This window comes from Caretta caretta, chromosome 20 (assembly GCF_965140235.1).
Source record: "Caretta caretta isolate rCarCar2 chromosome 20, rCarCar1.hap1, whole genome shotgun sequence".
NCBI lineage: Eukaryota > Metazoa > Chordata > Testudines > Cheloniidae > Caretta > Caretta caretta.
Window position 1 is genome coordinate 4,363,016 of NC_134225.1, and position 12,252 is coordinate 4,375,267.

Below are 12,252 nucleotides of genomic sequence, written 5' to 3' on the forward strand. Positions count from 1 at the left end.
ATACCCTGGTGAGCAGAACAGGGCAGTGATCTGCTAAGATTCTCAACTACAGGAAATAGAAGGGTCCTTTTTGGCATAAAGAGTGTTGTTTTCTAACGGGCTATGGGCAGCAGATGGAGAATGACATTCATTTCCTGTTTCTCAGGTGATAAAAGCCAACTTACTTCCCAGCAGACAAGAGGTTTATAGCGATTGCAGAGCCAATTACTTCTTGCATATCCGACCCAATGATAGCGAGTTCAATCATCAGCCACAACATAATTCGAGGGACCTAGATACAAACACTGAGCTTCAGATACTTGAAATTAAAACCAGAAATAATGAATAGATTATTACAGGGGATGTTTCTTCTCCCCAACTTCCTGCCGGATTTATGGAGGTTTACAGCACCATTTAAGAAACCCATCTCCTCTTCCAGCACTGAAGACAGCGGAAAACACCCATGACTTCAGTATATACTGTATCAGGCATTGCTAACGAGTTTTGAAGACCTTATGCGCGTCAGCTTTTACAGTTTATTTTCTGCTCCTTGCTCAGTTTGGATAGTGAAACTAGACAGATGCGTTTACTGCAGCATATGAGCAGCAAGAATGGCAGGTGTGCATTTGTGACAGGTTTAAATCAACACCCCAAAATGCCTTCCCAACAGAAATGTAATCAAGTTGTCATGACTTTTCTTATGAGAGATTTGGGCAACCCAACCTTATGGCCTTGATTGTCTGACTCAGTCCCTTTAAACTGGTTTGTGTAAGATTACTGGAAATACTGATTAAGGGGAGATCCATGTTTTCCACTGGATGGCTTTACTCATTTTCAGCTGAAAAGTAAGTTATAACCATATGCTTACACAACCATGAGCATTTCCTCAACAGCCAACTGCAATGCGCGTTCTTTCTTCATGACACCCCCCCGTGCTTTTTAAAACAAAGACTAGTTTTAAATCTCTCCAGTCATTTGAAGAGGAAACCTGATTCAGTGGTTTGAACCAGAAACTAGGGAGTCAGGACAATCCTGGGTTCTATGCCTGACTCCACCAATGTTGTGAGACGACAGGAAAATCATTCAACGTCTGTGCCCCAGTCTCTCCTTTCTAGATGGGAACAATACCTCCAACCTCATAGTAGGCAGGCATGCTGTCAGGTTTCATGTTTGGAAAGTACATCAACACCCTCAAACATATGTGTAAAGTTGTATTATAAAGCCTATATCAAAGGAAGCTAGCGTGAGCCAGATCCAGAGACTTTGTTAGTGCTAAATCCGGGGTAACATTAGCATTTGTTTGCCACGTATCAGCACGTAACCCTGCCGTTCTTTCAACCACAGGCCATTGCAGAAGTCAATCCTGAAATCCTCAGCTACATGGGCATTATGCAAAAGTGAACTTCACAAGTCTATTTTTAGAAATAAAACACCACCGTTAGAGGCTGATTTAACATATGTTGATCAACAGTAACATTCACATGAATCACAAGAGAGGTGCAGACTGCCTGAGACGAGTCACAAACTGACACATACCCACAAGATCGTCAGAAAGTTTCTTTGTAAAACCGAAGGCTAGAAATTGGAGTAAGACCAATGTAAACTCAGCAAGGGCATTTAAACTACTGTTATCCCTTTCCTTTTCTTTTTGTTATCCCTTCAGAGGATGCACTGAATCTACCCTAGGGCTTCATGTCTAATCTTTCCTTTCATCCCCCAGCCACTGCCCAGCAACAATCCACCTTTCAGACTAGTCACTGGGAAACCAAGGGTGCTTTTCCACACACACCCCTGCCCACCAATGAGCAAGGCTTTTCTTTGAACCCATTGTGCTTTACTGTACAAAAGGAAGAGTTGTCACACACACAATGAATGGCTTTTGAGATGGACCGTGTCTCTACTGGCCTTTATTGCTTTGCGTGCAGAAAAGCAAGAACTCTTTCCCTAAAGAGACGTATTTGGCTTTTTAAAAATCTGTCCCCTAAGAGGGTGCCTAGACTAAGCACACGCTAGTGCCTACTTTGGTATAACTTGAATGACTCAAGGGTATGGAAAAACCATCCCCTGAGCGACGTAAGTTACACTGATCTAAGTGCCGGTGTGGACAGCACTATGTCGGTGGAAGAAGCTCTCCCATTGGCTTAATTACTCCACCTCCCTGAGTGGTGGTAGCTAAGCTCCCGTCGGAACAGTGTCTCTGCACAAGCAGCGCTGAAGCTTAACTGGTACAGCTATGCCACTGTAGCGATTCTAGTGCTGACTAGCTCTCAGATAAAGGAGGAAGCACCATTCACACCAATTTTGAACCAACAGTGGAAACCAAAGGAGGTGTCACCTGTACCATCCCCAAGCCCTTCAGTTCAGAACCATTTTGAAGGCACTGTCTGGAAGTGGAGGCTCCATGTCTGCTCTCCTCCCTCTCAGCCCTTCCTGGAATTTCAAGTCCTCAACATTCCTGGGTCCCAGCCATTCAGAAAGCTTTATTTTCAGTGACACGACTAAGATCTCAGATGAGCAAAGCAGCCCAGTACATGGGAACAGCATCCAGAGTCACTATTTCAAATCTAAAGGCCTTTAGGTCACCCACCTTTTGATACTGCCGGTTACACATTTCTGCAAGGTGCAGTCCTGTTACCACTCCCAGCCTCGCCGCCAGACGTTGCAGGAGGAGACCAATGACAGTGGCCAGCAGCAGAACCCAAAGCAGCTGAAAGAGATGCAACAATGTACAGTAAGAAACCTTGAGTAATGAGGTGCTTCGGAGGCAGATGAACAAGTCAGGACTGTCACGTTATTGACTTGAACTGGGACCATATAGAATATGGTTGCAACCATGGTCCTGTAGTGGCACCAAATCCTGTATAACGGGGGTCAAATAAGGTGTCCAAGACAAGGTTATGGTTTGCTGGTTATGATTATGCGATCTGTATGCATGTATCATTTTTGTATTTAAAGTTATAAGAATTGGCTCTATACCGTCTGTATTTCAAACTTGTGCTATGTTTGTGGGTGACACCCCAGACAAGTTGGTGTCAGCTCTGCCTAGCCTGCTTGATGGCCCATTAAGGACCATCAGCTATACAAATGACCCATTGAGAGAAGGCAGACACGCCTTGTGACTCAGCAAGGTTTGCAGGGACATGCCTATGGACAGAACTCTGATGTTTTTCTATGCCATGTGACGGACAGCTTGACTTTGGAACAAAGAAAGACAGACCACATGGCAAGAGAATATAAGAAGCTGCTGCAGCTCCTCCATCTTGTCTTCAGTCCTGCTTCATACCTCTGGAGGGACTTTGCTACAAACGGAAGCTCTAAACAAAGGAATGAAACAAGCTGTGGATGTCCTCCAGAGACGTGATTTGAACCTGAAGTTTATTCTACTGCTGCTAAAAGCCTGAACCAAGAACTTTTCCATCACTGTATGTCATTGATTCCATTTAATCAATTCTAGCTCTTGTCTATCTCTTTTTCCTTTTATGAATAAACCTTTAGATTTTAGATTCTAAAGGATTGGCAACAGCGTGATTTGTGAGTAAGATCTGATTTGTATATTGACCTGCGCCTAGGGCTTGGGTCCTTTGGGATCGAGGGAACCTTTTTTCTTTTACTGGGGTATTGGTTTTCATAACCATCTGTCCCCATAACGAGTGGCACTGGTGGTGATACTTGGAAACTGGAGCATCTAAGGGAATTGCTTGTGTGATTTGTGTATAGCCAGTGGGGTAAGACCAAAGTCTTCTCTGTTTGGCAGGTTTGATTTGCCTTGGTGGGCATAGAAACCCCAGCCTTGGGTTGTAACTGCCCTGCTTTAAGCAATTTGTCCTGAATTGGCACTCTCAGTTGGGTCCCAGCAGAACCAGCATCATTACAAGGACTTGCACTGGAGAGCATCTGGGTCTCCTGAGATTACAGTTCTCTCCACAGGCCTTCTTGTTAATAGGAGCCAGGAACGTAGTCGATCCATTTGGAAGTGCAGTCCTGTTGAGATTCCATGCTTGGTTTTATAAGCCTGGCACTGACATACACAAGGGGCTGCAAGCAAATAAACCTGCAAGCCATTTTGTTGCCCAGTTTCACCCTCAGGCATACTGCAAGCCTAAGATCTGCTAAACCCACTCCTCACCAATATCAAAGGCACATAACACCAGCCTGGAGTCAATGTGTCATCAGTGAAAAGCTTAGAGGGTAACTTCCAAGCAACACAGGGGGCAGACCTTTAGACCCCTTGCAGTTGGGAGTTTGGCCAAACCTGTCAGCACAACAGCACTGATGAGGCCTTTGGCACTTAGCTGAACACGGGCTCCGCACTATCATCTGGAAGTGGTGCTAGGCACCTGATAGGAGAGGTGGTGGGCCTGGATGTACAGCCTAAAAAAGCTTCACACTGACCTTAAACCCTGCGACAGCGCCTGACTGTAAATCCGACTCGATGTTGCCAGGATCCAGGTAGGCGATGCTCATGAGAAAACCTGGCCCTGTGAACGCCCAGAGTTTGCGGAAGCTAAACCATGAGTGCTTTAAAATGGAAGAGAAGATTGAGAGGTTAAGACTCTGCTCTACACCAAAGGCTGGTGTGGGTTCCAAACAAAACAGAGCTCAGCCTCCAGGAACCCGTCCATTTTTAAGACAAAAAAATTGGTAAGAGGAGCTTACGAACTTTTTTAGCTGCCAGCAAAATAATAACCAGCCCCTGGCAAGATCTCTCCATTCCCTCATCAGTCTCTCTTCATTTTGAAATCCAAAGTGCAGCCCTTTATTCCGAGACCTTCAGTGTCACCCGCACTTTAGCTGCAGGATGATATCAAGTTAACTTTGCATGCAATCCTCTGACAAGTGCTGGCTTGCCTGCTCTTTACAGAGAGGACAGCAACTGCATCCCTTACAGAGCTCCTTGTGAAGGACATATGGCTCAGCCATTATGCTGATGGGCCCAGCTTAGCATTGAAACAGCTATTCTGACTTGCTTTTCTTGGTAAAAGCAAAGCCAGTTTTCACCTGGGAATCACACACTAGACGTCTCTCTGCTCTTTAGCAGAAGCAGAAACTGCTGTCCTGGGAAACATAACTAAAGAAAGCAATGTGGCTCTGGGGTGAGTGCTACGCCAATCCTCATTAGGAGTGTGCATTCACTTGAAACAGACAACTGTTTTGAAGGTTCTGTAAAAGTCTGCCAACTCTGATAGAGGCAGCATGAGGAGCGTCTGCTGTTCAGATTAAGCTGACCTGTTTACTCTGAATGCAGCAATAGCCATGTGGGTAACTGGCATCCACAGCAGGTAGTGAACCTGGCAGTCACTTGGTTTGTGTTAGTTGGCTGACAGTCACTCGTTTTGTTTTAGTTGGGTCACTGAATCCCATGCAAGCATGGCAGACACTTCACCCCCTTCTCAACGTAGCTCTCCATAGTTAGAAACAAGCAGCCAGCTCTCCTACCTAGCGCCTCAATTTAAACTGAAAAGGGACCCAGTGCCCACAAAGGGAAACAAGTCATCTAGATTACTACCACTTCCATTAAAGCCATTTCCCCACCAAGGTGAGCTTGCTAAGTCTGGGGCCCAGCCACACTGACCTTTTCATCTTCAGGGATAGGGATCTTCTCATCGAAGTAGGTGGTGAATGGTTCATCATTGGACTCTGGAGACTGCTGCGGGACCGGGCTGTTGTAGATCGTGCTGATGACCTCCTCATGGTCTTCAGAGACATCTTCTGGATTTACAAAAGCCACGTGTAAAACAAGGGAGGAGTCATTGTGCTGAAATGATGCAAGTTCCATTTTAAACCGGCCACATTCCTAGCAAGTGCCATAGGTGAAGCAAAAAGCGAGTGTTCTAGCCCCTCTGCCTTCCCTTGCCAGGATTGGTTGGTTGGGGGTTTCAGGTTTTTTTTCAAACATGTGGAGGAATGAAACGTGTGGAGCAGCAAATCCACAAAAAGAAGCTATTGCAATGAGACTGGGTTCTCCACTTGACACTCTCCAGCTCTCGTGTTCACATGCGAGCGAGACAAATTTATTTTTTAGTTTATTTTTTATTTCAAATATTAAGATGCCTGCCTAAACTCTCATTACCAAATCATTACCAATAGAATAAATGAAATTACTACTTCACTGCTGCTGGGATTTTGCTGAAAGTGCAACTCAGGTGGGCCAACATCTACAGGCATTCCCCACACCCTTCATTCAACAAACCTTAGCCCTGTCCAAAAACCCTACCATCTTTTGCCGCATGCCTGGAAGTTCAGTTTAAGCCCCTAGAAGATGCTGTTAATGAACTGAATTCAGCCTCAGGAAGGCACAATACACATTTTGCTAGATCTTTGGAAGCAAAGAGTAAGAGACATTAAAGGAGACTAGTTTCAGAGTAGTAGCCGTGTTAGTCTGTATTTGCAAAAAGAAAAGGAGTACTTGTGGCACCTTAGAGACTAACCAATTTATTTGAGCATAAGCTTTCGTGAGCTACAGCTCACTTCATGCAACTGATGAAGTGAGCTGTAGCTCACAAAAGCTTATGCTCAAATAAATCTGTTAGCCTCTGAGGTGCCACAAGTACACCTTTTCTTTTTAAAGGAGACTAGAAGAACATTTTCCCAACTCCCAGGATCTGAAAGAGAGCACACAGCAGACACCCAGTCCGGCTGAATTCTCTGGACAGTATGTAATTTTAGGCTGTAAGTCAGGTAAACAGGGTCAGTCCAGTGACAGAATTACAACTCCCAACAACTTTCACATCAAGTCTTTTAACTCCATTCCACTCCTCCCAGCACCGGCCCAGAATAAAAAGCCGATTTCAGCCCCCATGTTATACTCACTCTGGCTACCACCTCCTGGCATGCTTTTGTTTCAGAGGAGGAAAAGCAGCATCCAAATTAGTCCTGCCTCCTTTGCTAAAGGCAAAAGTAACCATTTATAACCAGAGAAGTACAAGCAAGGTTTGGGCTCTTACACAGTTTCCAGTTGCATCATCAAAGCAAACTGAAGCTGGTTGTTCCTCCTAATTTCCCCGCCTCCTAAATACCTGACCGGCCTGCCAGCAGATCTGTTTATATAATAGATTTAAAGCAACAGCACCTGTTTGTCTCTTTTCCTAGTGGCTTTGGTTGCACAATATCTTGCTCAGCCAGTTCAACCAAACTAAGGAAGTTATATGAACAGTCAATCTGTTGCTTAATGGTGCTGGAAAGTGACAGCCTGAGAACTGGCTTCAGCCACAATTTTCATCCATCTGGAACAGCTAATCTCAAAGGTGTAAATCATACCAAAACAGGCCAGCAGAAGTCTTAGTTCTACCTGTGAGTGACCCAAAGAACCCCTTTAGTAACTCCCTACAAAGTACTGTAACAATCTTTGTACAAAATATGCCTTGTGAGGTATCATTTAAAAACTAATAATTCCCTGGTCAATAATATTGTGAAATATACATAGCAACATTATATGGAAAGTTATGAATTCCCCCATACGATGCACATGTTCAAAACTAGACAGCCCTGCTTGGGCAGAAGTTGCCAAAGAGAACAATCCGAAACAAAGGAATGTGTTTACCTCAATATATACATAAGTAGTAAACAGGATCATCAGGACAGCAGGGGAGGAGATGGCAGGAAGTAGAACAATCCACACATTAGCAAACACAGTGGGGAGGGAAGAAGGTGAAGGAAGCTCCATGCTCTACCAAACTCCATGTCACCTTCCTCAGAGCTTAGTGAAACTTTACTTCAGAAGAATACACTTCAAAGATTCAATAGACTATAAAAGAAAGGGGCAGAGAACCCCAAGTTCTCTTTCAGCTAAGCAGAAAAAGGCACCAGCACCTTTAGGCCTCTGGAAGAGATCCTGACTGAGGAGAAAGAAAAGGAGTATTTGTGGCACCTTAGAGACTAGCAAAAGTGAGCTGTAGCTCATGAAAGCTTATGCTCAAATAAATTTGTTAGTCTCTAAGGTGCCACAAGTCCTCCTTTTCTTTTTGCGGATACAGACTAACGCGGCTGCTACTCTGAAACCTGACTGAGGAGAGGGTCAGTCACCATCTTGCTGGAAAACTATGGGTGAGAAAGGCCATTTTGAACAAAGCCTTGAATCAAAACTTGCTAGATTAAGTTTTAGACTTTTAGGTGCGTGTTTTCACTTTTATTTGCTTGTAACCATTTCTAACTTTATCTTATACTTGAGCTCACTTCAAATCCTATCTTCTTTTGTTAATAAACTTGTTTTACTATTAATCTAAACCAATATCACTGTGTTTGTACTACAGCAGTGGTTTTCAACCTTTTTTCATTTGCGGACCCTTAAATTTTGAATGGAGATGCAGACCCCTTTGGAAATCTTAGACAGTCTGCAGACCTCCAGGGGTCCGCGGACCACAGGTTGAAAAGCACTGTACTAAAGTGAATGTCAACTCCAGTTAATGGGGCAAACTGGTGTGTTTTGTCTCATTAAAAGAGCAAACAGATCTTATTCCTTTGAACAGGGGTGGAGGCTGCAGAGCACATGGGTCTAGGGAATTTCGGGACTAGGGGTGTGCTGTGATCACCTCCTAACATTAACCAAGTTTGGTAAAGACAAAACTGGTTGGGATAACTGCTGGCAGACTGCTGGATTCCAAGTGATTGAATCAAAGCTGTACAGCATACAAAGAGCATGCTGGCTGTGTGGAAGTCCTAGGCAGGGAGCCGCAATACCAGAAGCATTTTGGGACACTCAAGGTTAAAAGTGAATTGCACCCAACTGTGATACTGTCACTATCCAAAGCAAATACTGCACAAAACCCAGATCAATGTTACTCTAATTAGACTAAGGAAGCAGGATTTAAATGGTATGAATGCATCCGATGAAGTGAGCTGTAGCTCACGAAAGCTTATGCTAAAATAAATTGGTTAGTCTCTAAGGTGCCACAAGTCCTCCTTTTCTTTTTGCGAATACAGACTAACACGGCTGCTACTCTGAAACCGATTTAAAGTTACTGTCTGGTTTCTCCTCTTTTATCCACTGCTTTCACTAACTGGTTCACAGGCAATGCTGACAGGACTAAAGTTAAAGCCATCTAGGTTTTTAAGCAAGCGGATTCTGAAGACCACAGAGCAGCTGTAACATCAGTAGAACCCCAGCTCCTGTTCCGGGAGAGCCACCAATAATGAGTCTCGAGTGTTTCCTCTGTGAGCACAGATACAAGCATGAATGCTGCTGAGCCACTCTTCTCCTCCATGAGCTGGTTATTGTATTTCACATACTGCTCTTGGAGAGCCAGAACAGGCCAGCCTGCAAGCCAAAACTAGCACTTTTTTTTTGGCCTGCAAGCCAAAACTAGCCAGAACAGGCCTGCCTGCCTCAACAGTGACCATTTCCTACTATAAAGGCTGGTTTCCATTGACTAGACTAGTACCCAGGTTATGGTGTTGACGCTCTAGTATCCATCCCACTTTTGAAGGAAATGACACACAGAACGAGCTAGCCGCAGAGGACAGCAATCTACAGCAGCCAACATAGGGCTGGAAGGAACCTCAAGAGGTCATCTAGTCCATCCCCCTGTGCTGAGGCAGATTAAATATACCTACACAATATTCTAAGCATGATTTACTTCCTTCTGCTGAGGCAACCAGAGAAAGAAAATGAATCTTACATTGTGAATACTCTGGGGCAGGGATTTTCTTTCTGTTCCGTGTTCACTTGGCGCCTAGCGCAAGTGGGCCCTGGTCCAAGGTGCTACCACAATACAAATAGTAAGTGGATTGTAGAGGCCCCAGCCCTATCCTATCTACTTCAAATCATTCTCTGCCAGGGTTGAAGCAACTGAAAACAGGGACAGAATTCTCAGCCTGTCCAACTAAGTTTTACCAATGTCAATTTCTGCCCTTCTTTGACAGTGGGGGCTTTGATTGAGTTTTCACCATCTTTGTCATTTATTTGCTGAAATCCACTTTGTTTTCTTACAGTCTTCACGGAGAAAACCCCCTCAAAGCGGACAACCATGGTCGAAACCAAGTAGTTTCCCCTAGTGTAGACGATGATGTTCTGTGTGGCACAGCAAGGGAAGGGAGCATGAGGAAGTCATCCTCCAAAATTCAATCCACAATGCAGGGGGCCCCTTTAGCACTGCAGTAAGATTGTCGTTTCCCAGGTAACCTCTCAACATATTTTATGCAATACACTGAAACTCCCTGCTCACAGCCAGGCACCCTCTTGCCTATTGTAATTCTTTGAGAGTGGCAGACGGTGCAACTGGAAAGATGGTAACCAGACCACTTGGACAGACAGTCCTATCTGTCTAGAGATTTGTTAAACTCTTTTCATGGAATCTCAAAACCTGTTGCTTTCTACTGCAAGTAGCATGCAAATAACAATTAAGACTGGATTCAGTCACAATCTCCTTCTGATTAAGAGAGGGAAGAATTTGCACGGGGATTTCCAAAGCCTAGTAGAGTTAAGCACCCAAACCCCATGAAATTTCAGTGGGATATGGCCACCTACTTCCCTTAGGGTCTTGAAAAATCCCAGCCTTGGTTCTCCCATTTTAAAGTGGTTTCCAATCTATAACCTTGCCAGTTCACAGGAGAAGGATGGAAATTGCCTGAGGTTATTGTTTATTATTGTTTATTATGGGAATTCTTGTATCTTTCTCTAAGGAGCCTGGTACCAACCACTGGCCTGAAACAAGGTATTGAACTAAATGGACAACTGGTCTGATCCTGTATAGAAATTCCTGTGTTCCTAACATGCACACGAGTGTGGAGTGTTACCATATAATATTTTCCGCTCCTTGCCAGGTGCCATGGTGGAAGACCTCTGACTGGAGGGGGAATCCTTAGAATAGGTCACATTAACTGCAAAAAAGAAAGGAAAAAGGCATAGTTAGGGCAAGAACACATCAAACAGAGACTGCATGAATCCAGGAGAAAAAACAAAAAAGAGAGGCTACAGTATGGACTATAGAACTAGCAACTTCCAACAGACAGATTAAAGCACAACAGCCGCATGCGTAGAATTTATACAGCCCTTTCCCGGCTTTAAAAGGGCTTCACCAAATATTAGAAATAGACGTTTTCATGTGGACCTGATTTAGAAAAAGCCTGCTTGAACAAAGAAAACAAGTCCCTTGGGAACGTAAAACAAGAATTGGGGAGGAGTGGGGGGGGGGGGGAGTGAGCAGACCACCTAGAGAAACTAATCAACATGGACATTAGTTCTTGCAGATTCTGGTGCCAGCTCCAAGATTAGAGCTGCTTGTGACAGACATCTCAACCCCATCTTTGGGGTCCACTGTTTTAAATGAATGGCTTGTGTGTTCTACTCTGGGGGTTGGGGGCGGAGGGGGAAGAGAGATACTACAGCTCCTACAAGAACTTAAAACAGTGGGTGGTGATTAAGGCAACTTAACCAGGTTGTAACCCCCCTCAGAGAGGGGTACTACCTCCTGGAAAGGCTCACATATACTAGTTCAAACTAGATTCTCCAGAGACCAACAGATAAAGAAAGCACTTTTGGGTACATAGCCTGAGTTTAAACTGACTCAAGGCCTTCTTTCTGATCCAGAAAACAGACAGGAGCTTCTGTTCAAGGGGGGCCCACAATCCTTCCCGGGAAGGTCTGGAAGGACTTTGGCCTACAGAGGCTCCATAAGACTGATGGGTGACCTCTGGTAAGCTTATTAGCATGCATGTAGTGTTTTGTTTTTTTTTAAAATGTTTTCTCTATAATGCTGTTACCTTAAGAAGCAATGTGCTTACTTATAAAGAGCTGTGTGGTAATTCATAACTGCTGGCCAATACATTGTTCATAGCCTTCAAACAGAAAGTAAAGAGCAGACACTGGCCTCTTTAGGCAGTCTGGCTTACTGGGAATGTCACAGTGTAGGCAGGGAATGGTGCAGCCTGGAGAAACCCTGGTCAGGAGGCAGAGAGACCTGGATACCCACCCCAGAGAGGTGACAGCTGAGGACCCAGAAGCCTAGAATGCGTGCACTTGATGGATCACAGAAGGGAAACACAGAAGCGGTTGCCCTGAATTGTGACACTTACAAACAATGAAACCACAACAGGGAAGCAGGAAAGAATGGAAATTCCTTTATGTGTAGAACTGGCAACCACACATCCCACGCTATGGGGCTGTGGTTTAAGGATTGAGATCACGTTCATCACCCTGGCATCAGAATGCTCTTCTAATGGCACTAAATGGCCAGTCAGGACCTCTTCCTGTGCCTATTTTTAAAAATGAAAATGTAGGAGATTTAGAAGGAGGCCAGAATTGGGTGCAGAGTTTCAGATGAAAGCTGGCATCCTCCC

General features: G+C 44.5%; 1 protein-coding gene across 6 annotated transcripts in view; it reads right to left on the reverse strand.

Moving 5' to 3' along the window:
- The window catches only part of SLC11A2 (solute carrier family 11 member 2), a 45,087-nt gene that overhangs the window by 18,717 nt on the left and 14,118 nt on the right, over window positions 1–12,252 (reverse strand). For 4 of the 6 annotated variants that reach the window (XM_075121449.1, XM_048832007.2, XM_075121450.1 and 1 more), the window contains exons 2-6: window positions 10,711–10,794; window positions 5,552–5,688; window positions 4,372–4,497; window positions 2,567–2,686; window positions 165–271 (exon numbers count right to left, since the gene is read on the reverse strand). In XM_075121449.1, coding sequence (XP_074977550.1) covers window positions 165–271; window positions 2,567–2,686; window positions 4,372–4,497; window positions 5,552–5,688; window positions 10,711–10,744 — 524 coding nt within the window. In that variant the 5' untranslated portion in view covers window positions 10,745–10,794. Of the gene's footprint in view, window positions 1–164; window positions 272–2,566; window positions 2,687–4,371; window positions 4,498–5,551; window positions 5,689–6,789; window positions 6,884–10,710; window positions 10,795–12,252 lie in introns of those variants that run through there. The other 2 variants (XM_048832004.2, XM_075121448.1) reach the window with 2 other exon arrangements.